Source organism: Herpailurus yagouaroundi, unplaced genomic scaffold (assembly GCF_014898765.1).
Source record: "Herpailurus yagouaroundi ecotype Mexico unplaced genomic scaffold, PumYag 190, whole genome shotgun sequence".
In the NCBI taxonomy this organism is placed as follows: Eukaryota; Metazoa; Chordata; class Mammalia; order Carnivora; family Felidae; genus Herpailurus; species Herpailurus yagouaroundi.
The window spans coordinates 24,759,498-24,785,389 of record NW_024412421.1 but is presented as its reverse complement, the minus strand read 5'-3'; the positions used below and the strand labels follow the sequence as shown (position 1 = coordinate 24,785,389).

Below are 25,892 nucleotides of genomic sequence, written 5' to 3'. Positions count from 1 at the left end.
GGACCACACTCAGGGGTCACATCTTTACCTTGGAACCTGTAGGGCTGAAGCCTGGCAGGTACTCTGGAGTATGTGACAACTAACAGGATGAATGAATGAATGAATGTTTACCGCCTTGCTCAAATGATTAGAAGAGGCCCCAGGAGCAGTCCACGTTTATAATCAGTACTCACATACTTTGAAAATGCCCACAGGGTCTTAGAAATAAGAATAAGTGAAAAAATGATACAAAAGGAGGAAAGATTCTAAAGGTCCAGGGAGAAGAGAGCCTCCTGGGGGTTGAGTGCATATTTTCTCATCATGAGTGACCCCTTCCCCAGGGTCCAGGTTCAGTGTCGGGATGAGAGGGAAGAAACCCCTTATAGAAGAATGCCATCCATTGCAGCCCCACAGGTGCTAATTCTACCCAAAGACAAAGTGACATGGGGCAAGTCCAGGGGAGGTGGAAAGGGACAAAACGGTGATAATTCCCTCTCCAGTGGATGTCATCACCCAGCACACAGTATGTAGGGAACTGCAAGCAATGATCTTGCTGCTTGGCCTGCTCTGCCCCCATGTGGAAGGCTGCACTATGACAGCTGACCCGGCGCCTGGGAGAGGACGGCTCCTGCGGCCCATAGCCTATGCTCTCTTGGACTCTGGAACAGCCTTCTCCTTGTCAGTCTTGTCAGCCCCCCGTTATCCCGACAGGCAAAAAGGTTCTGGGCAAAGGTGTCTGCGCGTGTCTCCCTGTAGCTACCACGCACTGGTTTTACGTTTACAACCTGTGTTTACTGACCTCCAACAACTTCTTATCTTTGTCCTTGGGGACAAGGCTACCTGTCCATCAGAACTAGGGGGATTTGGGTTTGCTCAGTGTTCTTCAGATCCCTTCATCAAGCACCCACTGTGCCCCCTAAGGAGAGTTTGCCTCGGGTCTTTACTGCAATTTGCTGCACCCAGGAAAGACCCAGGCCACTTGCTTTCTACAAACGCCTCTGGCTGGAACAAACCACTTACCTGGCTGGTGTGAAGACGCTGATGCTGCTACTGAAGCTGGAGTCACAAGAACCATCAGGGCCTCCTGGGGACAGTGAGAGGAACAAGGTGTCATGCCAGAGGACCGCTGAAGTCTTCCGAATGAACAAGATGCCTGATATAAGGACACAGACTCTCTAGTCCCCCACACCTTGACTCTGGCTCTTGAAAAGGACTATAGCTCAGGAGCCCTAAGGACCCAATGCCACCCACTCCCCAAGCTTCTGGGATAGCATCCGTGCTTGTAAGTGTTTAGGCACACTGATCTCAAAAGAAGAAGGGCACCAGCCCTAAACACATCTGGGAAATTTCAGAAGGGACCGCTGGCCCGAAGGCAATGGATGTTAAAAATGACTCCTGGGATAGTCAACATCATTAGCCATCAGGGAAATGTAAATCAAAACTGCGACAAGGTACCAGTTCACACCCACTAGGACGGCTGAAATACAGAGAATGAGTGGTGGTGAGCATGTAGAGAAAACCCTTGGACCCTGCTGGTGGGAATGTAAAATGGTGCAGGTGTTTTGGAAAACAGCCTGGCAATTCCTTAAAGGCTCAACAGAGTTATTACCCTCTGGCCCGGCAATCCCACTCCTAGATATATACCCCAGAGAAACGGACGCTCATGTCCACACCAAAACCGTACATCATGTTCATAGCAATCCAGATGTCTATCAACTGATGAATGGATAAGTGTGTTACAGCCATACAGTGGACCATTATACGGCAACAAAGATGCATAAAGTACTGATATGTGCTACAACATGGGTGAACACTGGAAACATGCCAACGTTAAGAAGCTAGTCATAAAAGCCTGAAATTTGTGAGATGTCCAAAAGAGGTAGATCTATAAAGACAGAAAGTTGAACAGAGTATTTATTCTGAGATTATTTTAATTTTCTGAAAGGTTGTAAAAATAGCACAGAATTCTGTTTACCCTTTACCCAGCTGCACCTAACATCATACATTATCAAACCAGGAAAGGAACACTCACATAAGACTGTTAACAAAACTACAGACCTAATGTGAATTTCACTGGTGTTTCCACTTACGTCCTGTGTTCCAGGGTAGAATCAGGGACCACATGTTGCATTTAGTTGTCCTGTCTCCCTAGTCCCTGCCAATCTGTGACAGTTCCGCAGTCTTTCCATATCTTCCACAAACTCGCTATCACTGAAGCCCTGGTCAGTTACTTTGCAGAATGTGTTGCCACCTTGGTTAGTCTTGCATTTTCTCATGATTAGGCGGAGGTTACGCATTTTTGGAAGACCACCATCAAAGTGATACTCTTTCTCAGTGCATCATATCAGGGGTATGTGGTGTCTGTCTGTCTTGTTACTGATGATGTTGACCTTATCATCTGACTGTGGTAGTGTCTGCTGGGTTTCTTTACAGTAAGTTACTATTTTCCTTTTTGTAATTAATAAATATCTTGGGGAAGATATTTGAGACTAGACAAACACCTAGTTTTTTCCTCAAATGTTCCCCTACTGACTTTGGCATCCATTGATGGATCTATAATAATTACTGTAGTGTTTGCCTAATGGTGATTTTCTGTTTTCCTCTTTTTTTTCTACATTAACCAGAATTCTTCTATAGGAAAATGCAGTCCCTTCCCATCCATCCATCCATCCATCCATCCATCCATCCATCCATCCATATCATTATGGGCCCATATTTTATTCTGTGGATTACCAATTAAAACTATCATTATTTATATATTGTTGATCAAATGGTGCCAGCCTTGGCCTCTTGTAAGTTATACAAGTAAAACATATTCTCATTCTAAAAATTTCAAACAAAGCAGAACATGCCCCCATCTCTTTCTAGCCTTTAATCTTACTCCACTCTATATGCAAGTAACTACTTCACTGGTCTGGCAAGTATTCCTATCTTTCTTTTTGTTTTGTTTTGTTTTGTTTTTCAATATGAAATTTATTGTCAAATTGGTTTCCATACAATACCCAGTGCTCATCCCAACAGGTGCCCTCCTCAGTATTTCTTGCTGTTTTGTAACATAAATGGAATCACAGTATGTTTTCTGCAATTTGCTTTTTTTTTTTTTTTTACTTTATACTATAGCTTAGCGTAGTGTTATTCCTGTGAACTATGGACCACCCTCAACCTCCAAGTGAAGAGGGCCTTGATTTCCACGTTGAACAGGAAGGCTCTGAGCTGCTGCCTGCCCCCTCTAGTCCCAGAGGCCCTGTGCGGGACAGGGCACAGCTCAGTGGGGCCAGGCGCAGGCTGGGCCTGATGGAACAGATCTTGGCAAAGGGGAGGAGGACACATGGGGAAGGCTGGTGGGCCAGCCTGGAACGGCAGCCAGGACTCCACGCCCCTGGCTGCCTCCTCCCTCTTGACTTTTAGAAACATGCACATTTGTAGATGAAATGATGCGATATCAGAAATAGGGTTCAAGTTAACTTCCTTTGTTTCGTAGCTTTCACTCTTACATCTCTCCCACGCTTCTTCCTGCACAAGTGCATTTTTCTAGGATCCCACGTCAGGGGTACTGCTGGGTGGAAGGGTCAGGAATTCTATATTTTAATCCACGTTGATAAGCTGCTCTTTAGTAAGGTTCTACCACTACACATGCACTTCAGGCACAGAGAAGCAGTCGATCTCCCCAAGCTTCACACAGGGATATTAGTAATCTTTTACATTTTTGCCAAGTTGATGAGTAAAAATGATACATCGTTTTACTCTCCAATGCTCCCATTTCCAGTCAAGCTGTACATCTGTGGCTGCCCTTTTTGTATTAGTTCCCTCTTTAGAGAATTGTGGTGTAAACGGCACTAGGAGCAAAGACTCAGAGCCCTCGGGCCTAAATCTGAGCCCTGACCCCCCCTACTTACTAGTTGTGCAACTGTGGGCAGCTTACGCGACTTTGCCTCCAGTCCCTCACTGTATAATGGGGTAACCAGTACTCCCCTCACAGCCTTGTTAGGACAATACGTGAGCTAAAATTTGTTAGATGTTTAAATGGAAAACCTTACCTACATCTCTATTTGTTCCTTGAGAACAAATTCTCTCAAATGTTCATGGCTTCTGACACATGCCACCAAAGGTATGTAGCAGACGATATATTCCACCTGCTTACTCTCCCCCCACTAGGAATGCCCCTTCCCCCCTCTCATCTCTACAGGGAGCGTGTAACTAGAGTAATATAATCAGAGTAAAAATCACAGTAATAACCTCCCTTATAATCAGAGTAAAAAAAGGGGTGGGGTGAGGTGGGGGCAGAGTGGAAGCTAAGGAGAAGGAAAAGATCCTGTTCAAATGACCTCCATGGACTTGGCTTGGAGCCCCCAGTCCTCTGTGACCACATGCAGGGCCACATGATTACTCAACTGTGGGTCTGTCCTGGGCTCCTTGCAGGCAGATGATTCACCTACATCTGCAGGGTGCACAGAAGCTGCCGCTATATCCAGTCCCATCAAAGCCTTGCAAGTGGATGGATTCTATTACACATCTACTAACAGTGGTTGCAAGCCCTCTCCTAGAAACCTTATTTATAATTCTGCCCCTCACCTGGTACAAGAACTTCTACCCCTAACCCTCTGTGATCCCTCATTTAGGGCCCACCAGGGGCACACTACTATCTGGAAAATGTTGATGATTAAAAAAACGAAAACAACAACAACAAAGAACAAGGGAGGAAAAGGCCTGTCCAGAGAACCTCGCTAAGTACATAGGTATCTTATACACATGCATTAAAAATTTGACACTAAATCACCTGTTTCTGAGAGTGTCTGGCCTTTGCTATATTCTAAAAGCTTTATAAGCAAAAATCTCATTTAAAACTCACCACCACACTACAGGTTTGGTATTATTATCGTTAGCCTTATTTAACAAGTAAGGAATTTGGGGCTTAAAAAGGCTAAGTGGCTTCTCTAATGGCAACAGGTACGAAGTCAGCAGAGCCATGACTCACCGGCAGGCCGTTCTGACCGAGTCTAGGCCAGGACACCTGGGACAATCAGGCAACATCACAGAGAGGAAAAGGGTGCACACGTCAAACAATGCAGGAACTCAGGGAAAGGAGGCCGCATCACAGACCCCTGAAGTGGCAGGGCCAAAGGGGAGCCAAAGCAAGCAGACAGGCTGGGAACAGTGTGGCACAAATGAGGGTCCTGCAGTCAGAGGTGAGGGGGACGCGCACGTGTGCACGTGTATGCTCACGCACAGAAGGCTCGGCTGATGAACCTCCTCGTGGGTCTTGCCCTCCAACAGAGGGAGGCCAGGGAGGAGGTTCCCGCCTTTGGCCAGGCGACCGGAGCTGGAACAGTGGAGGAAAATAGTAATAGGAAAAAGCGGCAGAGGCTGAGATGAACCTGTCAACTGGACCAGCTGAATCATCACTGTCTCCTGGCTCGCTGCGACCTTCTCCTGGCACTTTGGTAATGTGGCAGTTACAAGCTGAGCAAGGAGTGGGTACGGAGCCTCTAAATGAGCTGTGATCATCTCTAGGAACTACTCTAAACTGAGCTCTGCATCTGCTGAAATGCTGTTTATGAGGTAGTAAAATCCAGAGCCAAGCTTCCTGAATGTATCTTGGTTTAGCATGGAGTCTCCTAAGTGGGGAGCTGTTTTGAGACTGCTTAGAAAAAACTACCTATTTTACCTAAGTAAAATAAACTGCATTGGCTGGCCATGGCACCCTGGTCTCTGGCAGGCAAGGATTCTACCGTGGAGCTGCCGATGCTCCAGCTGGCAGGTTCTTAGCAGCTGTCATGACCTGCAGAATACAGTGGTTCTTTCCCGGAGGCCCTGACGTGTTGCCATGTAAGGAGAAAGGGTGGGGTAGGAGCTGCTGGGTTCCACTTTGAGGGAAGATGTACTAACTTTATTTAAAAAACTGAGACATCCTGCATATAACATAAAATTTCCTAACATAAAGCTCACCATTTTAAACCATACAACCGGGTCGTCTTTTGTAAATCCACAAAGTTATGTAAAGCATCACCACTATTTAATTCTGCAACAGTTCCATTACCCTGAAAAGAAACCAGGTGTCTAATTCCCCTTTCCCCTCCAGTTCAGCAACCATTATTCTACTTTCTGACTCAGTGGATTAAGAGGCACTAACTTTTAAAGCCAGTATAAAATACTCGAAACTTCTGCTTGTTGTAACTCGTCAAGTAAAACAAAATGAAACAAAACAAAAACCAGAAGAAGCCACCACACAAGCAAAAAAAGAAAGCTGTGGAATTATGTGAACTGTATGATACCATACATATACAGAAAACATAGCATTTCACAAAACAGATCTTTCCCTGAGATTCTTCTAGTTTCTCCTAGTGAGAAAGCTCCTGCCTTGAGAGGCCCACATAACTTTATTCCCCCAAATTTTCTTTCTCAAGGAACTGCCAAAAAGTTTTCAGCTGCTGCATTGGCCGGGAATCGAACCCGGGCCTCCCGCGTGGCAGGCGAGAATTCTACCACTGAACCACCAATGCTCCACTTGATGGCTGTGCTGCCTCCAGCTGTTTTGCTGCTCTGGCTCACAGAAGCAACCGCACAGCTGTAACCTGATACCCGAGCTGGTCCAGCATGGACCGCTGCTGGCTCTGCCAGCCAAACCCAGGACAGGACACCCGTGGAGCTCACGTGCCTGACACACTGCTCACATGTTCAAGAGAAGCCTGAGAACAACAACAGAAGAAACGTTTCAGAAATTCTTTGGGCTCCTGGAACTCAGGTTCCAGACCTGAGTCTGTTAGTCTTAAAAATTTGAGTGGGTTCTGCATCAATTTACTCTCTGGCTGACTCTGCAAAGGAGAAGGTCATCCCGAAGCTGATCAGTGCTCTCTCAGTGAGGAGAGAGGCCTCCCAACGAAAAAAACAGTCAGAGCTCTAGATAACATTTAGAGAGTTAAACTCCAGACTCTAACTGACATAAAAGTGCTTTTCTTTATGTTATAAATGAGACAATAATGCTGAAAGAGTGTGAAAGGGCAGCAGAGAGCCGTTTCATTTGCCAAAGACACTGCTTTCGGCAGTAGAATCCCCAAGGACTGAATAAACTGCACCCTCAGCTTTTGTAGCCTCCTGCCCAGGGAACGGCTGGCACAGGGAAGGCAGCTGGCCTCCAGGTGGCCGGGTGTCTGCGGCCAACATTCACGTGAGCCCTGCAGTCTGTCCTCTGCCATGTTCCAAACCTTCCTATTTCCTGTAGCCAAACCCAGAAAAAGATTTCCGAAAGGAAATGGTCTTTGAGGCAGTATGAGTTAAGAGTATGGGTTTTGGAGGCAGACAGCCAGGATTCAAATCCCAATTCTGCCATCTAGTAGCTGCCAGACCCTGGTCGTGTTACTGGTCTTCCCTGTGCCCATCTGTAGAATGGGGAGAAGAGTAACTTCCACCTCACTGGGTTGTTACCAGAGTTAGATGAGGTAACATATGGAAAGTAGCCCTGGCTGCTGAAGCAGGACCCCAAGCCTGGGAGGCATGAGGGGCGGGAGGTAGGGCCTACTCACCACTGGCTGTCCCTTGCTGCTTTGCCAGCGAGTCCTCGGGGTTGGGCTCTGCCTGCCTCTGCACCACTGGCTTCGGCTCATCAGGCTCGTCATCCTCAGGGGTGACCAGCTTCATCAGGCTTTGGTTACACACGTTGGCCACCTCCTTGATGCCTGAGTCCACTGATGTAAGGAGTAGCCCCATCCAGGGGGTGTTCCCTAAACCTGAGGTCACTGGGATCAGTCCTCTCCAGAGTGGGACTACTGGGCAGTCTGAACGGAGTTCCCGTGAAATGCTCCTGTCTTCTCATACGACACATCCTGGTGGACTTCCTACCACCAGGATTACCCCCACACCCCAAGACAGGGCAGTATGAGGGCCTTGGAGCCATGGGACCTGGGAGAGCTGCTTCAGAGCTGGAAGTAACCAGGTGAGGTTTGGGGACAACGGTATCAGCCCTGTGTCCCTGCTGCTGCCCCAGCGCTCAGAGTCCATGTCCCGCTCTGCCACTTGCTCTCCAGGTGCCAGGGTCTATCTGGAGGTATGAGGGATCCTAAGGGAGCCTCCATCCCCCACACCAGGGTCCTGCAACTTGACAGCCTCCTGAGGGGCTGCTCCCATTTCCTCTCTTCAGGGTGAAGGATACTTTTCTTGCGGTCATCATAGGCCAGGCAGGGCAAGACGGCGGTCAGGATCCCTGAAGAGTAGGGCAGCATCACCCGGCCAGCCAGCTGGATGAACTCACGCATCCAGCACATGGCTGTCAGCTGGATCAGGTCATCTGGAAGAGGAATTGGGGGATTCCGGAAGGGTCAGCACGAGAGGCCAGAGCACTCCCTTCCATTGACCAGGCCCGGAAGATGGGACTGGAGGGGATGCCAGGGGTTGCATGGCTTCTAGCCTCACTGATACTCTCTCGCCCTCCAAAGGAACACACAGGTACCAGGTCGGGAAGGAATAGCAATCTTGTGGTACATATAAGAGCAGCCATGGTTCTCTACCCCTCTGCACCCGAAAAGGGGCTGGGTAGCTCCTCTCATCAAGGGGTGAGTTCATTTCCTCACTGCTTGAATCTGGTCTGGCCTTGCTACTGTGGCCCCCAAAAGATGGCAGAAGTGATGGCGTGGCTGGTGGAAGCCCAGGCCTCCAGAAGCCATGCTCCCCTCTACAATGTGTCTCAGGACCTTACTGATGCCATATGAATGCATCTGGGCTAGCATGCCGGATGATGAGACGCATGGACCAACTGTCCCTGCTTCTCAGGTGACAGCCAGCCAACTGCCAGGTGTGAGTGAGGCCATCCCAGACCATCCAGCCTCAGATGACCCTTCAGCTGACTGCAGGTGCGTAATCAAGGGCGGCCAAGCCTGGCCCAGGGGAACAGAACCACCCAGCTGACTTACAGACTCCTGACCAATAATAAGCGGCTGTTGTGTCAGGCGGTCACACTTTGGAGTGGTCTGATATGCAGCAGAAGGTCATGGATACACAGTCCCAACCTCAAAGCCTTTCAGTTCACAGTGAAATGTCAAGCTTCCCAGCAAGAGGGTCTTCAGACCTTATTCCAGGTTCAGACCAAGCAAAAGGGCCTCCATGTTGATGGAGGAACCGAATCTCTCACAAGGACCCACCCTCTATTGCCCCAGGTCCAATGGTGTGCTGGTTCATACTCCCACCAGGGCTCTTTCTGCCTCTGAGGAGATGGCAGTGGCCATGGGGCCTTCACACTCACCAGTGGTCTGGCAGTGGATCACCAGGATGTTCGCCATCTCAGCAAACTTAACACTGGAGGGATTCTTCTTAATTTCTTTCAAGAATTCTCCAAGGACCACCTCACACCTACCAATGAGAGAAGGGGAAGGGAAATAGCATATGCCAGCCAGGGCTGGAGGCGCCTCTACCCACACACACTTCTGCTCTGGGTGGGCCACCGAGAAGGGGACTACATTCACAGTTGCCGGATGGCTGTTTTCCTGAGCATGGGGATTAATGAGCTCTCTGCTCCTCAAGGCAGGAAGCACATGAACTAGGAAGAAAAGAATGAACTTGATCTCCTGCGGCTGCCTGTCTGCTGGATGTAAGGTGCGTGTGTGCATGGGGCAGCAGCCCATCCCGTCTCCACTCACATTTTCCGAATCTCTTTGCCATTGTCGCCCAGGATCTGGAAGAGTCCATCCAGGATCTCCGGCAAATAATCCAGTAGGTTAATGTCTGGCACGGACTCCAGAACCAGGATCTGACCCAGGGGAAGAAACCGGAAGGGAAAGTTACACCAGTCTGAGAACCTTCATCTCCTTGTCTCCGGTGCTCTGCGACACGGCAGGGAGAAGGAGGCCCTGCTGAGACAGCGTTTCATGGCCCTCCAGGTGCGCCACGGCAGAGAGTGGGTTAAACGTGCAGGATGGGGATTTAACTCCAAGGAGATCCTGATGCCACAGGGAGAAGGGAAGACACTGGAAAGGACAGAGGAGGCTTGGAGAGGTGTGGCCACTAGAAGTAGCACCACTGGCTTCAAAAAGAAATGGGGTATCTCTTGGGACAAGGAAAGAACCATATCGTTGTCAGGGGCAAACATGACCCCCATGGCTTTGGGGAAGAGCTGAATAAACGTATTTTGGATTACCTGATGTCACTGGCTATTAGAGGGATAATAATGAGGCTTCTCTCAGCCACACAACTGCCCAGGGTGTGCCAGGGGACAGATTTTACTAAATCAGAGGCTCATTATAGCTAGAAAAAAGTCGTGAGGCTGGCTCTTACCCAGGAGATGATGAACTGCCGGGCGTACTGGTTGTTGGAATAAATTCTCTCCCGCAACAAAGGGATGAAGCCCACCAGGTCAAACTTGTTGCTCTCCGTCACAATATCCTGTGGGTCAGAGGCACGTGAGCTGTGGAAAGCCAGAGGCCGAGGGCCACCTGACCTGACTGAATTATTGGCCCAGGACTGGCTCTGGGGGTCAGGTGGCCACAGAGGAAAATGGGCAGGGCCTGTGCCAGGTAGGAGAAGTCCTGGAGCATCCACCCTCCCACAGGCCAAAGGACAAGCAAAAATGCTGGAGTAAAGGCAGGAATCAAGGCCAAGAGGACTAATCCTATGGCAAAACCCTAGATCTGGATCAAATGCCCTGGTGAGCTTAGCATAAGCAGCTCCCGTCATTGGCGGGGGGGGGTGGATGGGAGGTGAGGAGCAGCCTCCTCCGCCCTGGGTGGGGTTAGCTCCAGGGGGGCGTTTGGGGCGACAGCATGTTTCTGTATCTTGATCGTGCTGGTGACATAACTCTGCACGCTTGTCACAGAACTGTACACTAGAATCACTTCGACTGTACATAAATGAAACACTTTTAAAAAATCAGGAAGAGCACCCCCAGTGATAGAATTTATAAGCTGTACAGACATATGGATGAAACAGATTCCACACTAAAAGTGGGGACCAAGTACTACCTTTAAAAGGCGGTCTAGGAGCTCAGATCCGCTTTTCACATTGGGGTCCGGGTCTGCAGCCAACTATGAGAGGGAAAGAAAAAGAGAGATGGTCAGAGTCAATACATAAGACAAGGAACCCACTAAAAACCCACGGCCAAGGCCCTGGCACAGCTTGGAATACTGAACAGGCACCCCTTCCACAGAAAAAACTGAAGAAAGGTAGGGGATGTAGCGACAGGCAAAGCGGAACCTGGCTAAGGAACCGAAATGCGGTGGACTTCCTGTTCTGTTCAGGGACCTCTGAGACCTGCTGCCACCAGGTCAGGTGGTTGGTTCCCACTGGCCTTTCTTGAGGGTTTCCAATCTTCAAATGCTGGGTCTTCTCTCCACTCCTGGAGGCTGGTACCCTGGATGTGACTATGGTGGTCAGCAGAGCCCCGTGAGGCTGAGCGAGGTGCTCGGGAGGGTGTGTGAGGGGCTCCACTGCCTTTGTAAGCAGGGTTTTTTTCTACAGCTTACAGGCCAGTGCTCCCCTTGTAGAGGAAATACAGTCTGTACTATGGATTCACCATCTCCACCTTCTATAGGGGAGGTGAGGGCTTTTCAAACTGTTTTCTTCCCTCTACTCCATGGTGGACTGACACTCTGATAAAATGCAGTACAAATCAATTAAGAGAGAAATGGAAAAAAACCCAACATAAACACAAGCTCATTAAATTATTATTAAACTCAACGGATGAGTCGCCCCAGCAGCCCCATGTTTACCTGCTCTGCCTGCATGTGGGGAAAGGGACCCAAGCACTCAAGGCCCCAAAGGTCATGTGAGCGGGTGGGGTGGGCTCAGCCTGGCTGGAGTGGGGGGCGCTCACCTTGCTGAGCCCATCGAAGAGCACATTGAAGTGGGGCAGCACGGCACCACGGGCCACCTTGACAATGTTGTACAGGGCTTCGCACGCATAGTAGCGCAGCCTGCTGTCCGCGTCATTGAAGCAGGTCAGCACCGGCTCAATCAGCTCCTTCAGGTACAACCCTGAGTCCTGCAATGGGGCAGGAGGAGAAACAGCTCAAGATGGGTCAGGATGTGGGCCCCCAGCACCCAGTCGACATCCCAGTGCCCCTGTGAGGCTTGGGCCTTTGTGTGAGGGCTGGTCTTACAGACGCTTGGCAAGTCGGCCTCCAAACTAGGAGCCATGCCATGGAAGAAGGGTGCAAGGCTGCAAAGCCAGCCTTGCTAGACTTAGGTGTGGAGACAATGGCACTAAAGCAGAAGTCTGCAACACCCTGCTGGGTCTCAGGGGTGAGAGAGCAAAGGTCATCATTGCCATGTCTGTCCCCCCAGGAGAAAGGCCCACCTTGCCCAGGGCAATAGAGCAGGCGGCCAGGCCGATGAGGCCCCCTTTCCGACTGTGGGGGTGCTGAGACAGGGCAAACTCCTGAGACAGGGTCTGGATCACATGCTTGATTTGCACGGTGTTGTTCTGGGCCACGAACTCCCGGACCAGCCTGGAGAGACAGGAGAGAGGGGTTGAACAAGCAGTGGAGTCAGGCTTCCCTGGCAGTTGGATCCGGGGGCCGGGGGATACAGGAGGGAGATGAGATGGCCTGTTCGGAAAGAGGAATCGGAAGTCACGCATCTCAGGGTGGGCCCTCTTCAGCTCTTCTGCCGACTAGAAGGCGCTGGCTGGCTCACGATTGTTTCCCTATTCTGGGTCACAGTTTCCCTTTGTGTATAACAGAATGAGGGATGGTGGAGCTACCTCATTTCTGGGAATCTGGGAGCTCTGAGAGAATGAAAGGGAATGTCTTGTTGGGGACCCAAAATTGTAACATGGTCAGTTGGTCAACCAACTCTATTCAACACTTGCTCAACCCTTCATTTCTGCACCCAACAGGTTCTCTGTGTCTGTGTCATCTCCAAGGATAGCACTGAATCAGGTCCAAGAGCAATGGGCAAGATCCATACGCAAACAAGTAATTGTAACAATGTGGTGCCAATGATACCACAGAAGCCAGAAAAATGCCATGGGCTGAATACGAGGTGCCATTTGGGTCAGATGTTAAAAACACCCACAGGCACTTTCCAGGGAAAGGGCACGGCATCTTAGGCCCAGGGAAGAGACTGGCCAGAGGCAGAGAGCTCTGAAAAGACACAATGTATTTAAAGGAGGAGGAAGAGTTTGGTTTGTGGAAGGAAAACAACCATCAAGGTGACAGTCATGGCAACGGGATGATCTATGATTTACTCATTCATTCATTCATTCATTCATATCTATGTTTTAATTAGGTATCTCTGGTGGCAGCCTGGAGAGGCTAGGCTGTGGGGGCTGGTTTGACAGAAAATGGAAGAAATCCCCGTGGAACATCATAGCTGTCAGGGTCAGGAAGGAGGGCCTGAGACATGGGTGAGGCATGGAAAGAGCAGGGAAGGGTTGTTCTATATCAGACAGAAAAGCATTAGGAACCCATGTAACACGGGAGGCAAGAAGGGCAGGTCTAAAATGTCCAAGGTCTCCAACTGGGGCCTGAGGCTAAGAGGGAGAAGGGAGGTGTGAGGGAGGCCTCCATGAGGGACCAATCTCAGGGAATGGATAACCAGCTCCCCAGATAACTGATGGAGCTATGGCCTGGGTGTCAGGGATATCTTCCTACAAGTGGGATTGCAGCCAGACCTTGAAGGAGGCAGGGAGAGGGGAGACAGAAGTGTTCTAGGCAGGAGGAGATGAATGAGCCAAGGCGAGGAGGGGGAGCCAGGCAAGCTTATATGGGGCCCCTGAGAACAGAGCAGCAGGGGGGAATCTACCAGGATGGCTGGCTATGGCCATTCCAGCCATCTCAGATTAGGGAGAATGGATCCTGCAGCGTGGGTAATAGAGAAGCTTCTCATGGTTTTTGAAGCGGATGTCTTAAGAAGCTGTGAGTTGGACAGAGACCATCCCATCATCCAAGCATGAGGGAGTACCAGTGTAGCAGCCAAAGGACTGACGGTCTACACAATATAGACTTTTTGAAGCAGCTGCCTGGACTCACTAATTGCTCTGTGTCCATCATGGCAGGACACTGCTTGCCTGCCACATAAATGGGGGTCTCAAGTTGGCTCGAAGACTTTTAAGGACAGTCAAGTCCAAAAGGTATCAATTAGTCTAGGTGGCTCCAGCTCCGTGTCAGGAACCTGCCAGTAATTAGAGACGTTCAAAAATAAACGTGCGGCCCTATGAGGCAAAGACCACTCCTACAAAAAGGTTGTTCGATGAGGGGTTGACACAGTTTGACGAAAATTTAATACAGCAAGTCGCATGTGGCACCTATTTTGTGCCAGGCGCTGTGTGCACAGAGGTGAACTAAACAGGCCTGGCTCTCAAGCTGGTGGATGTGGGAGCAGGGACGGGTATTTCGGGAAGTTGGTATACCAACGGCCTTGTGAGGTGTCTCTCTCCCTATCTTTACAGGGTGAGATTCCACCAAGTCCACCCCAGGGGGCTGAGGGCTGTGGATGCACCCAGGGCCTCCAGGTGTAACTTCAATGCCAACTCTGTAGGCTCCCGCACTCCCAAAGCAGTCTAATAAGGCCCAGCAAGGATGGTTCTCTGTATGCCTGTCTGGCTTCCCAAACTGGACAAACCGGCCAGGTGAGGCGCAGTGACCTGCAGGCGCTGCTCAGAGTATCCATAGACACAGCCACTTGAGAAAAGCCCTGCAGAGGTGTCAGAGAACAGCTGGAGCATTGGTGGTTCAGTGGTAGAATTCTCGCCTGCCACGCGGGAGGCCCGGGTTCGATTCCCGGCCAATGCAGGGCGGCTCTTTTGCCTTTTCCTGGCAGGCTTCCCCTCCCACAGAGATCCTGCTGGAGAAGACAGTCTCCTCAACCATGCTGACCTGCAGCAGCTCAGGGTGCTATGAATCTGACCTCACTCCCCGGGAGCAGCTGGACTTTCCAGGGAGGCACTGCTGGCTGTGGGATCGAGGCCTCCACGCCCTGCACCAGTGAGGGACTCGGACTGGGCCAGTCTCCAGCGGGAAGCTGGGGTGAAACCTGAGAACTGTAAAACAGCTCAGCACACAGTAAGCATGGAATGGGGAAACCCACACATCCAAGGGGCAGAAAGTCACCCAAAGCCTCCAAGTACTTTTTGCTACTGAGGAGGGACTCGAGCTCTAGTTTCTGTCCTGAGGTCTGAAGGCAAAGCAACTTCTCTCTTTCTCTTTCCCTCCCCATCCCCCACCCACGCACACACCCCTCTACCTCCTTCCTTCAGCTCTGGAGCCTATGCTGTTCTTAAGGCTGTGCTGATGTGGCAGCATCAGAGCCTGGCCTTATATTCTGTGAATCAGCAGATCTACTAGGAGGCTCAGGACAAGGGTTAAAGGGAGGTGCGCACACAGCTGATCACAGCTGGAGCATTGGTGGTTCAGTGGTAGAATTCTCGCCTGCCACGCGGGAGGCCCGGGTTCGATTCCCGGCCAATGCAAACAGTAAAATTCTTTTAACCCTAGAAGATTGGCTTTGAGATTTCACACTGCCTAAAGAATATGTAAGTACAGTCTGACAACTGAGAATGACTTGTTTCTAGCATGAGTTTTAACTATCTTTGGCAAAAAATACTCAGTTTCCTGAATTCCATAAACATCGAGAACCTGTCTCTCCCTGTTCTTGGGCCCAGGGTGTGGGGATCACCAAAGCCACTGGAAGCAGCTGTGCCACTTGCTCCTGTCCAGAGAGCCTGCCTGGGGACTCTGGCTGCCCATAGCACTCCTGAGGAAGCCAGGCCGTGTTTCTGCTCAGGACAAATTAGAGCAGAACATGGAGCGGGACTAAGCACATCCCTGACGCTTCTGCAGGGCGCCTGCAGAAGATCCGGCTGTGCCAGCAGCACAGCCATCCTGGAACCATGGCATCGCCTGTCTGCTTGTTCCAGGGTCACTACAGGTCCCTGAGCACCTGGAAAGGGCACAGTCTTCCCTGTTCTGCAGCCAGCATAGGGTATCCGTTCCCAGCCGTGAGGGGCTCTCTGCTGGGGAGGAAACGAGACCGCACACAAGACTTGCATGCAAAGCAGAGACAAAATGATCTGGTGACAAGCTCTTGAGGCGAGGAGGGCAGGCAAGAGTGAGCATGCCTGCCATCTGGTGGGAAGGGATGAGGCATGGCTTCGCGAGGGGCAGCATTTGAGAGGGACTCTGAAGGATGAGCGGTATTCTTGCTGGAACTGACCAGGACCAGGCAGCCCACACAGAGGGAACAGCGTGAACACTGGCTCAGAGTAAGGTGAGAGGTGTTTGGTTTGGCAGAGCAAAGGACACAGGGAGAAGAGAGGTGGGTGACAGGGCCAGAGAAGCTGCTCCCAGTCACGTGCATGGCAAAGTAACTGGCATTTAATTCTGGTGGCAGTAAGGAGCCGCAGGTGAGAGTAACCTGCAGGGGCAGGTGGTAAGGGTTTGAATGCCATTAGGGAGCTCTGAAGAATCTGAAGGCTTACAGAGACTGGCAAGAGACTGTGAGGCACGGGGCTTTAATGTTGGGGTGTCAGGGCGTATGAGCACCAGGGTCTCCCAAAGGCAGGAGATGCACAAGCAGGACATTCATATTTAGCACTCCCCCCCACGACTCCACAGCCCCAGAAGCAGCTTTCTCATTTTACTCAACACCAGCTAGAAGGCCTCCCCACCCTGAATCCTTCCAGGGCTCAACATAGGATGTCCCAGGCCACTGCAAAAATGATGGCCTGTTTGAGTCCTGAGGCCCCCGCACCCCACACACTTAGGGGAACAAGACAACAATGGATCCTCCTGGAGAGAAAGCCATGAGAACACGCACTCACCAATATACCATCAGCTTAGCGAGCGGTGGGCCTGGTCCTGTGGGTCAACCGTAGGGCCACAGCAGGAAGAGCTGTCTCACAAATCAACCCCGCCCTCCTTACCTGGCACTCAGGGCAACCACAACAGGCCCAGGCTAGCTTCTCTAGTCTTACTGCCCGCTGCCCAGCAGAACTGTCCACTCTAGCCAGACCCACGCTCACACTGTAAACCTGGGCCCTGCTCGATCCCTCCCTGGACACCCCTGTGTACCTCCCTGTCCAGGACAGCCCCTGTTCCACATCCTACCTGGTCTTCAAAGTCTGGCTCAAATCCAACCCCCTGCTTTTCCTGACCATCCCAGGAAGTGATCACTCCTCCACTGAATACTGAAGGACTAACTCAGTGACCCTCTCATTCTGTTCCCAGCAACACACTGGCCAAAGTCATGGACTCCTCGTGTACATCTCTATCTCCACAGCTCCCTGGTAAGGCTGGAAGGACAGAGTGGGGGCACGATTTTCTGGGTCTCTCGTGCTAGCCCTTACAGAGTCTAGTACTCTGCTCACGGCATATGGGGAACCAGCCAGCACAGATTGCAGGGCAGACCTGGAGGGAGCCCCACGCTGTTGAATGCATGACACAAAGCGGCCTACTATTCTAGACCTAACCTGCTGGCTCAACCACTACCGTATCAAGGTGGTCCTAAGCCCTGAGTGTTAGGATTCATGTCAGGAGGAGCAAAGGGCACCATTACTGGGATCCCCAAAGGCACACTGTGAAATGCACCCAATCAACCATGTCGCCAGAGCTATGGCTGGGGAAAGGTGCAGAAGCCACAGTGTGCTCTGAAGGCCACCTGCCAAGGGGTGGAGGGGTGCCCTAACCCCTCTCGAGGTGCTCCAAAACAGGCCCAGCCAACAGGACTTGCCTCTCCACTACACACAGGTCTTTGGAGAGAAAACGCAACTTACAAAGGAAGGCAGAGTAAGTGGAGTTTAAACTCCAGGGGTGGGCGCTCCCGATTTCAGGCCAAGTCTCTCTTCAAAAGACCACATTGTTTCCTCTTTCATCCACAGGCTGCGAGCCACAGGTCGGGATCTGAAGCTGCACTACTTTTGATGTTAATATTTGCCCCAGAAACTCTCAGATCACAAATTTCTGGGACCCTCACTGACGTAAAGGTCACAGGCATTACTGTTCTATGTGCCAGAGAAGAGGGGTCTGTTTCTGTCTGGTTCCCTCTAAAAAGTGTTAAAAACCCAGGCTGATGACGGGTCCTCTAGAGGCTACTGCCTCCATTCTCGTGGTCAGAGGTGTCCCTGGATGGCACGAACACTCCTTCCCCAGAGGCACAAACCCAAGGTGGCCACTCCAAGCTTGTGACACGGTCCCCAACAGCGCAAAGTGCCACGCTGACTACCCCCTCCTTGAGAGAAGGAGCCCCAGACAGGGGAGGACATGTTGGGAACTGCCATCAGGCCAAAGGGAAACCATCTCAGCAGCACAACCACACCCCTCCCTGGACCCCCTGGCATCTGTGACACAGCACAGGGACAATCACAGGCCCCAGGGGACTGGTGATCAACCCCTTCCTGGGGAATACACTCCACAATGAGTATTTCAGTTATTTCCTGGAACAACCTGCTTCTGCAGTGATCATCATCTCATCCTGCAGATTTGAAACGGAGCCTCAGGGAGACCAAGTTCCCTGCCTGGGGCCTCAGAAGATCTGAATCCGTGATGCACCACAAAGTCCACGCCCTTTCAGCTGTACACCAGCTCCTCTCTCCCATCTTCTCAAAGCCCTTCAACCGGAAAGTGAACACACCCAGTTAGAGGGGACACCCCTCGTGGAGAACCGAGGCCGCACGTGACATGCGGCTTTCTCCACACATTTCCCCATCCTGTTCAGTGTTCAGACACCCCTGAAGCGGTCCTCCACCACACAAGGGGGGTGCAGGGGACGTGCACATTTGCCATGTCTGAAACGCTCCACAGCTGGTCTTCTGCTATGAAGGCGGGAAATCAGTAACTATTTGGTGAGCACTTACTATCTGCTAGGTGATAAATGCTGGATGCTTTACATGCCTTGTGTAATTTAAACTTTCTCCCCCTCCGCAAATATCACGGCTACAGCTTGCTGCACGCCTACTGGGTGCCAGACACTTGACATTAAAAAAAAATTGTTTTTAATGTTTACTTATTTTTAAGAGAAAAAGAGAGACTGAGAGAAAGAGAGAGAGAGAGAGAAAAAGAGACACCAAGCACAAGTGGGGGAGGGGCAGAGAGAGGGAGACAGAATCCAAAGCAGGCTCCCGGCTCCGAGCTGTCAGCATAGAGCCCAGTGAGGGGCTCGAACTCATGAGCCGTGAGATCATAACCTGCGCTGAAGTCAGAAGCTTAACTGACTGAGCCATCCAGGTGCCCTGACATTTTTAAAATTTTATTTTTATTTTGAGAGAGAAAGCGAGAGAGAGCACGAGCAGGGGAGGGACACAGAGATAGGGAGAGAGAGAATCCCAAGCAGGCTCCAAGCTGACAGCACAGAGCCCGATGCATGGCTTGATCCCATGAACCGTGAGATTGCGACCTGAGCCAAAATCAAGAGTTGGATGCTCAAGTGAATGAACATTTCTTATTTCATTGAGTCCCAACCCCTCTTTTATTTGGTGATGTCCAAATGTCCCAGCCAGTAGGTGGCAGAGGTTTTAGCCACTGCACTCATATTTCTATGTCTTCGGAGAAGATGCCCTTGACTGTACGGCGGGGCTACTAATCTCAATAACTTTACAGTATTTCTAGAGAATGAGTAAGATAAGGCATGTCATGTGCCCTGGGTAGTACATGCTCACACAGCAGTCTCAGTGCAAAGTCAGAATCAGAGAGACAAACTGTGATCTTACGCACACCACACGAGATCATGTTCATTCACTAAACGTGACTGGGAGTCTGCTATGCTCCTGGCTCCAAAAAGGATAGGAAGATAAATCCAGAACTGTGCTTATTTCTGTGTTGTAAAGCTTTCTGCATGCCCCCGGGGCGGCTGCATTTTCCTGTCCTGGCGAGTGTGCTCACTGCTGCCATTCTCTACATCATGCGCTGTATTCAGATGGCACATCCAGGCAGCAGTTTCCCAAAGATTATCTGGCTAAAAATCTCCATCTGCTTTGCTGCGCATTTAAGTAATTTGGTTTCCACTGGCTCACCAGTTTCCAGTAATTGAACAGGAAAAGTGGAATGTTCGCCTCTGAGAAAGGCCCAAAGACTTTTACAAAAGGCCTAGAGTTAAATGACAAGATACACTGAGCATCCACTTGGAGAGATCAGTGGACAAACTATACAGGAGAAACGAGCCCAAGACAACAGATGTTTGAATCTCAGGTAACAATAACTGTGACCATTTAATGAGTGCTTCCCTCACACTGCAACAGAACACTACAGGCAGTTTTATTTTTTAAAACTGATATAATTCACATGTCATAAATTCACTTAAAAATGTTTTTATTTACTTACTTTGAGAGAGAGAGCACATGTGTGTAACCATGGGAGGGGCAGAGAGTAGAGAGAGAATCCCAAGGAGGCTCCACGTGGTCAGCACAGAGTCTGACGTGGGACTCGAGCCCACGAACCGTGAGATCATGACCTTAGCCAAAATCAAGAGTCACATGCTTAACCAACCGAGCCACCCAGATGCCCCATAAATTCGCTCTTTTAATGTGTACAATCCAGTGTACCCATTAGCAGTCACTCCCCATGTTCCCCAAATCCCCTCCCCTAAGCCCTGATCCACTTTCTATGAATTTGCCTATTTGAGATATTTCATAGAAACAACATTTTCAAATAAATGAAACACATGGCTGGCTCCTTTTTACTTTTCAAGGTGCATTTGTGTTTAACACAAGGAAACTGAGGCACAGAAAATTAAACCAGAGGTCACAAACTCAAACACTTATAGGGGCCAAGCAGGAGATACAAGGGAGAAGGCCAAGGGAGGAAAGGCTGTTGGGAACTTGCCAATACAGGAAGCAACCTGGGGAGCCCATGTCCTGGTCCATGGGGAGACCCCGAGGTCCCCCTTATCTGCTATGTGGGACTGTGGGCCCCACAGAGACACACTTCCAATTCCTTGGAAGCCACAAACCCAAACCCAAATGTCACTGTGACATTTCTCAATTTAAAGTACCTTACACAGGTGCCTGGGTGGCTCGGTTGGTTGAGCGTCCGATTTTGGATCAGGTTATGATTTCATGGTTTGCGGGTTCGAGCACCACTTTGGGCTGTGTGCTGACACCTTAGAGCCTGGAGCCTGTTTTGGATTCAGTGTCCCCCTCTCTCTGCCCCCTTCCCTTCTCGCATTCTGTTTCTCTCTCAAAAATAAATAAAACATTAAAAATTTTTTTTTTAAATCACTTTACAATTCAGGCCAAACCAAACAGGTCTACCAGCAGGACACAGTCAATGGCTGCTGGTCTATAACCCTTGGATTAAGTAAACTGCGGAGGGTTCCACTGCTAAAGGAGAGCAGAGCTGGGTGGAACTCTGACCCACACTTGCATTAAGCCACTGGTGATGAACAGTATCTCTTCACAGGGGTGGTAGGCTCTAGAGCCAGGTCAAACTCAACAGTTAACCTTCATCTGATCAAAGAATGCCAGAGATCCCTGCCCCCTCCCCAGCAGGCAAAGGATGCATTATTCAGGAGCCCTGATCCCACAAGCACTCCCTCATGCTTTGGTGTTCTCAGGGGGCACGGCCGGGGCACCTACATTTGCTGCTCTTTGGAACTCAAAGTTCAGGAACACAAGAGACTTGACACTGAGCCCATCCCTAGTTACAATGAAGGGCACTATCTCTCCCAGCCCGCAGTGAGGGGGCCCTGCCACCAGTGTGGGGCACGGCACCCCAGCAGAGTGAGCGTCCACCAAAGTTAGCAGAGTGCCTTCTGGCATTTCTCCCTGACACTACACTCTCCTGGAGAGCAGAGCCTGGGGTCTTACCAACCTTTTCATCAGGACTTATCAGTGACTATGTCCCCTGAAAGTAACTGAGAGCCCACCAAACCTGAAATACTCCATTCTAAAATTTTAGCCTAAGTGCCCTATCTTTTAGAAAACCGTGTGGGCACGTTGGTGTCAGGCTGCAGGGGCAAAAGCTCTCCAGGATTGTGTACAGCAGGCTCACACATTTAGCGATCAGATCTTGGGTCACTTAACCCAGCCTACTCTCGAGATTCTAGAGTCCGAGATTCTTCAACTGAGCCAAGCATCCATCTCTCTTCATTTTTAGTGTTTGAGAGGCCTGTCATAAAGAGAAAACACTCTCCTCTTACTATGAATTTTAATCCCTCACTGGAAAATCATATGCAGTACTGGCTCTGTCCAACTGAGCAGATGACGCTGGAAAAGTTGCAGTTAGAACAACCATGGAGATGCTCAAGTATGAAATTTCCTTCTTGGTAGGTAAAACTGTTCACTGTAGTGGGGAAGCCTTTTGAGACTGATGAACTTGCTTTTCTTTTCTTTTCTTTTTTGTTGTTGTTGCTTTTACTCCAGGTTCTAGCTGTGAAACCTTGGGAAGATTACTTAACCTCAAGGAGCTTCTGTTTCCTCATCTGTGAAGTGCCACTACCTAGCTCAAATTTTGCATCCATGCAAAATAAAGAGATCAAATATGTGCAATGACCACACAAAGGGAAGCTTTACTATCCTCCTCTCCCCAGACGGGCAGACAGCATTTTACACATGATCACTTTTTTTTTTTTTTTTTAATGATCACCGTTATGGATGGAATCGTATACCTCTCTGTGACTGTATTTGGAGATACGGTCTCTAAGGAAGTAATTAAGGTTAAATGAGGTCATAAAGGTGTGGTCCTGACCCAACAGAATTAGTGTCTTTATAAACAGACACACCAGAAAACTCTTTGGTGAAACACAGATAAGTAAGTCACTATCTGTCCCAAAGCAATCTGTGATAACTAAATTCAGAGGAAAACCTCAAACCAGGCATTCCTTATTCCACATATGGCTGAAGAAGGCTGGAAACAGACTGGAGAGCCTTTTACACCAGTGCTCTCGGACTTTAATGTGTACACAAATCACCCAGGGATCTTATTAAAACGCACAATCGGATCCACAGGTCTGGGGTGAGGCTAGAGAATCCCTTTCTAACAAGCTCCCAGGTGATCCTGATGCTGCTAGTGTGTGGGTTACACTTTTGGGTAGCAAAGTCCTTAGACGGCAATGTTATTTCCCCACCAAAAATGTACGGCCATTCACTCAGACTGTCAAATGCTGCGTCAAGTACTGACGATAAATAAAACAGGGTCTCCGCTCTTCAGGAGTCCATAGTCCAATTAAAGCCTGGAGGTTTCTCTGAATCCCACAATCAAGGGCAAAGCTGAATAAAAACAAGAACCCCATTAAGGACAAAACCCTTAAGGAACAGCGTGCATTGAGAGCACTTACAGGGGCTGTGCTGGAGGCAACAGTGATGCTGAGATGAATACCTCTATTCAAGGACTCAACAGATGAGTCGAGCTATGGTAAAAATCAGACTTTCCTGAGAAGCAGACTGCATGCTGGACAAAATTGGGTGTCAAGGTAGCTTCAAAGCCAATAAAACCTATGGACGTGGAGCCACGTCTATACATCAGCTCTGAGTCTTTACTCAGTTTAGTGACACTCATCATTAAGACTTGCTAGCATTAGTGAGAGCCAGAGCATAAACAAGAAGCAGTTCAGAAACAGAGCAATCAAGAAAGTGGTGCTTTATGAGAGAAGAAGCTAGCTGGTTTTCGAGGTACTGAAATGTTAGTGCTGAATGGGAGAGTCCTCCTAACAAAGTCCAAACCGTTTAGTTGACGAGGAAAGGAAAACCCAAAGCAGTTAAGGCAGTGGTTCTCAACTGGGGTGATTTTGCACTCCCCGGTCACATCTGGAAACACTGTCTGGAGACACTGTTGGTTGTTACAGCTCATGGAGTGCTACTGGTATCTAGTGGATAGTAGAGACCAGAGATGCTGCTAAAAATCCTACAATGCACAGGAAAGCACACCACAACCAAGAATTATCTGTCCCAAAATGTCAGCTGTGTTGAGACTACGAAATCCTGAGTTAAGCAACTGCCTAAGGTCCAAGAATGAGTGCCACACCATGGACTAGATAGGAGCTGTCCAATATTCTGCAGTGATGGAAACGTTCTAAGACCTGTACTGTCCATTATGGTAGCCAACAGCCACATGCGGCTATTGAACATCTGAAATACGGGTAGTGCGACTGAGAAACTGGATTTGTAATTTTTAAATTTTATCTTCAATAATTTACATGCAAATAGCCATGCGTGGCCAGTGGCTACCCTACCGGACAGGGTACAGGCAGCACTACGATCCATGTGTCTTGACTGCCAGCCGGGCACTCTTTCAGTTTCACAGCCTGCTTCTTTCCACTCTTCTGAAATCACCCACCCACCTGCCTTTATCGCAGAAATTTGGGGAAAAAATTACCAACGTAAAATAATAGCAGAAAATCTTAATAACACATTCCCGGTTGAACATCTTGTTTTGTGTTGTGGGAAATAAAGCAAAATGTCAGGTCATGGTTACACATACATGTAATAAGACTGTAGAAGCAAGAAAGGTCAAATTATTCCTACTTCCACCTGCAAGGAAGGGTGATATGGCAGAGATAAAATAAACAGCCCTCTGAGTCTTGAGATCTCGATGTTTGGGATCTGTTTTCTCCATTTGGTCACCTAACAGTCCCTTTCACTTCTCAGAAGCTGGGTGAGAAATGAGGCATCATTAGCAAATTTTCATGCTTCCCATTTCCCTCCCGTGACAGAGGACCCTCTCTGATTTGCTGATTTTGGATGGAGACTACATTGAAGACGCGCCGTGTGCCAGACACTGTGCTAAGCACTACACATAGGCTTTGTCGATTTATTAGCACGGTAGTCCGTTGGGGCACCCGGAGGTTAAAGAACTTGGCCCAAGTCATACATCCCGTCAGAAGCAAAGCTGGGACTCCTAATCTCCTGCACTGCGCTAAGGGCCTAAAACTGGCTGGAAAGGCGTGAGGAGTTCCCCCGAGCAGCAGGAACCCTGCAAATCCAGGGCGGTGTCCTGGCTTTGCTCCCCACGTCCAACCCTGGGTGCTCGCGGCTCTTACTTCTCGATCTCCAGCGCTGCCACCTTCCGCTTTTCGTAGAGCTTGTCATTGAGGGCGCGCACGATGTTGGGCGTGAGCGGCGCGAAGTCTTTCTCAGGGTTCATGGTGGCAGCTCGGGGCGCTCCCCTGAGCCCCGCGGCTCCTCAGCCCGCGGCTGCCCGGGCGGCGCCGGGGCCGGGGGAGTCTGCGGCTCCGCGCTGCCTCTGGCGCCGGCTCATGGACCACGCCGCCTTGCGCCTGCCTGCCTAGCTCTACCTCCGCGCGCCGTCTCGGAACCCGGGCCTGGACCCCGCCCCCGCACACCTGCTCCCGGCCGCCCAACGGCTCACGATCCCGCCCGGCACCGGCAGTGCTCAAGGGGCAGCGGCCATGTTATTTGGATCATGTGATTCTGTAACCGCTTCCGCCTTCCGCCTCGAGGACCCGCCCCTCGCCGGCCACGCCTCCGCACGCAGGCGGCAGGTGGGTTGTCCACGCCCCCACAAGGCTCCACCTCCTCTCCTCACTCCCGCCTTCCTCCCCGCACCACTCGCGTGTGGTTGGGGATGCTTGGTGGGACGCGTATCCCACGCGCTCACGGTCCCGCACGTGGCCCGCTAGGCGCGTGGTGGCTTCTGTGTATGTTTTTGAGCACGAAGGGGCTCATGGAACCTGACTTACTTAGCGTAACTTAATAAATACTTACCGAATCCTGTAGTTCATTTATTACTTACTCACCAGTTTCGCATATGGCAATGTTTCCCAAATTGGAGTCATACCGTCATGATTTTCGCCATATTCTAGACACTTGTGCTATTATTAAGAAAATAATTTTCTCCGATCAACTTTCAAAAAAATCTTTAATTCCTACTTTAGTCTTGCTTATGTGCTAAGATCATGGTGTGAATAGTTTTTATATGTTTCTAAAACATATTAAAATAAATTCTCAATGAAAAACAGTACTACCTACTATCTAGAATCTCAGGCACCAACAGTGACCTTCACCCTACCATCTGGGACTCGGAAGAGTGTTTACCATGCTTAGA

General features: G+C 49.9%; 1 protein-coding gene and 3 non-coding genes across 5 annotated transcripts in view; 2 read left to right on the top strand and 2 right to left on the bottom strand.

The window, feature by feature from the left end:
• Positions 1-25,259, bottom strand: part of VAC14 (VAC14 component of PIKFYVE complex) — a 102,128-nt gene extending 76,869 nt beyond the window's left edge. The window contains exons 1-10 of one of the 2 annotated variants that reach the window (XM_040443068.1): positions 24,868-25,259; positions 12,257-12,407; positions 11,774-11,941; positions 10,923-10,985; positions 10,240-10,347; positions 9,606-9,715; positions 9,212-9,318; positions 8,126-8,260; positions 7,500-7,658; positions 1,000-1,063 (exon numbers count right to left, since the gene is read on the bottom strand). In XM_040443068.1, coding sequence (XP_040299002.1) covers positions 1,000-1,063; positions 7,500-7,658; positions 8,126-8,260; positions 9,212-9,318; positions 9,606-9,715; positions 10,240-10,347; positions 10,923-10,985; positions 11,774-11,941; positions 12,257-12,407; positions 24,868-24,971 — 1,169 coding nt within the window. In that variant the 5' untranslated portion in view covers positions 24,972-25,259. The remainder of the gene's footprint in view (positions 1-999; positions 1,064-7,499; positions 7,659-8,125; positions 8,261-9,211; positions 9,319-9,605; positions 9,716-10,239; positions 10,348-10,922; positions 10,986-11,773; positions 11,942-12,256; positions 12,408-24,867) is intronic. The other variant, XM_040443069.1, reaches the window with a different exon arrangement.
• Positions 6,409-6,479, bottom strand: TRNAG-GCC (transfer RNA glycine (anticodon GCC)). The gene has a single exon. It is a non-coding gene; the product is annotated as a tRNA-Gly (tRNA).
• On the top strand, positions 14,623-14,693 carry TRNAG-GCC (transfer RNA glycine (anticodon GCC)). The gene has a single exon. It is a non-coding gene; the product is annotated as a tRNA-Gly (tRNA).
• Positions 15,300-15,370, top strand: TRNAG-GCC (transfer RNA glycine (anticodon GCC)). Its single transcript has one exon. It is a non-coding gene; the product is annotated as a tRNA-Gly (tRNA).
• Positions 25,260-25,892: the final 633 nt, after the last annotated feature.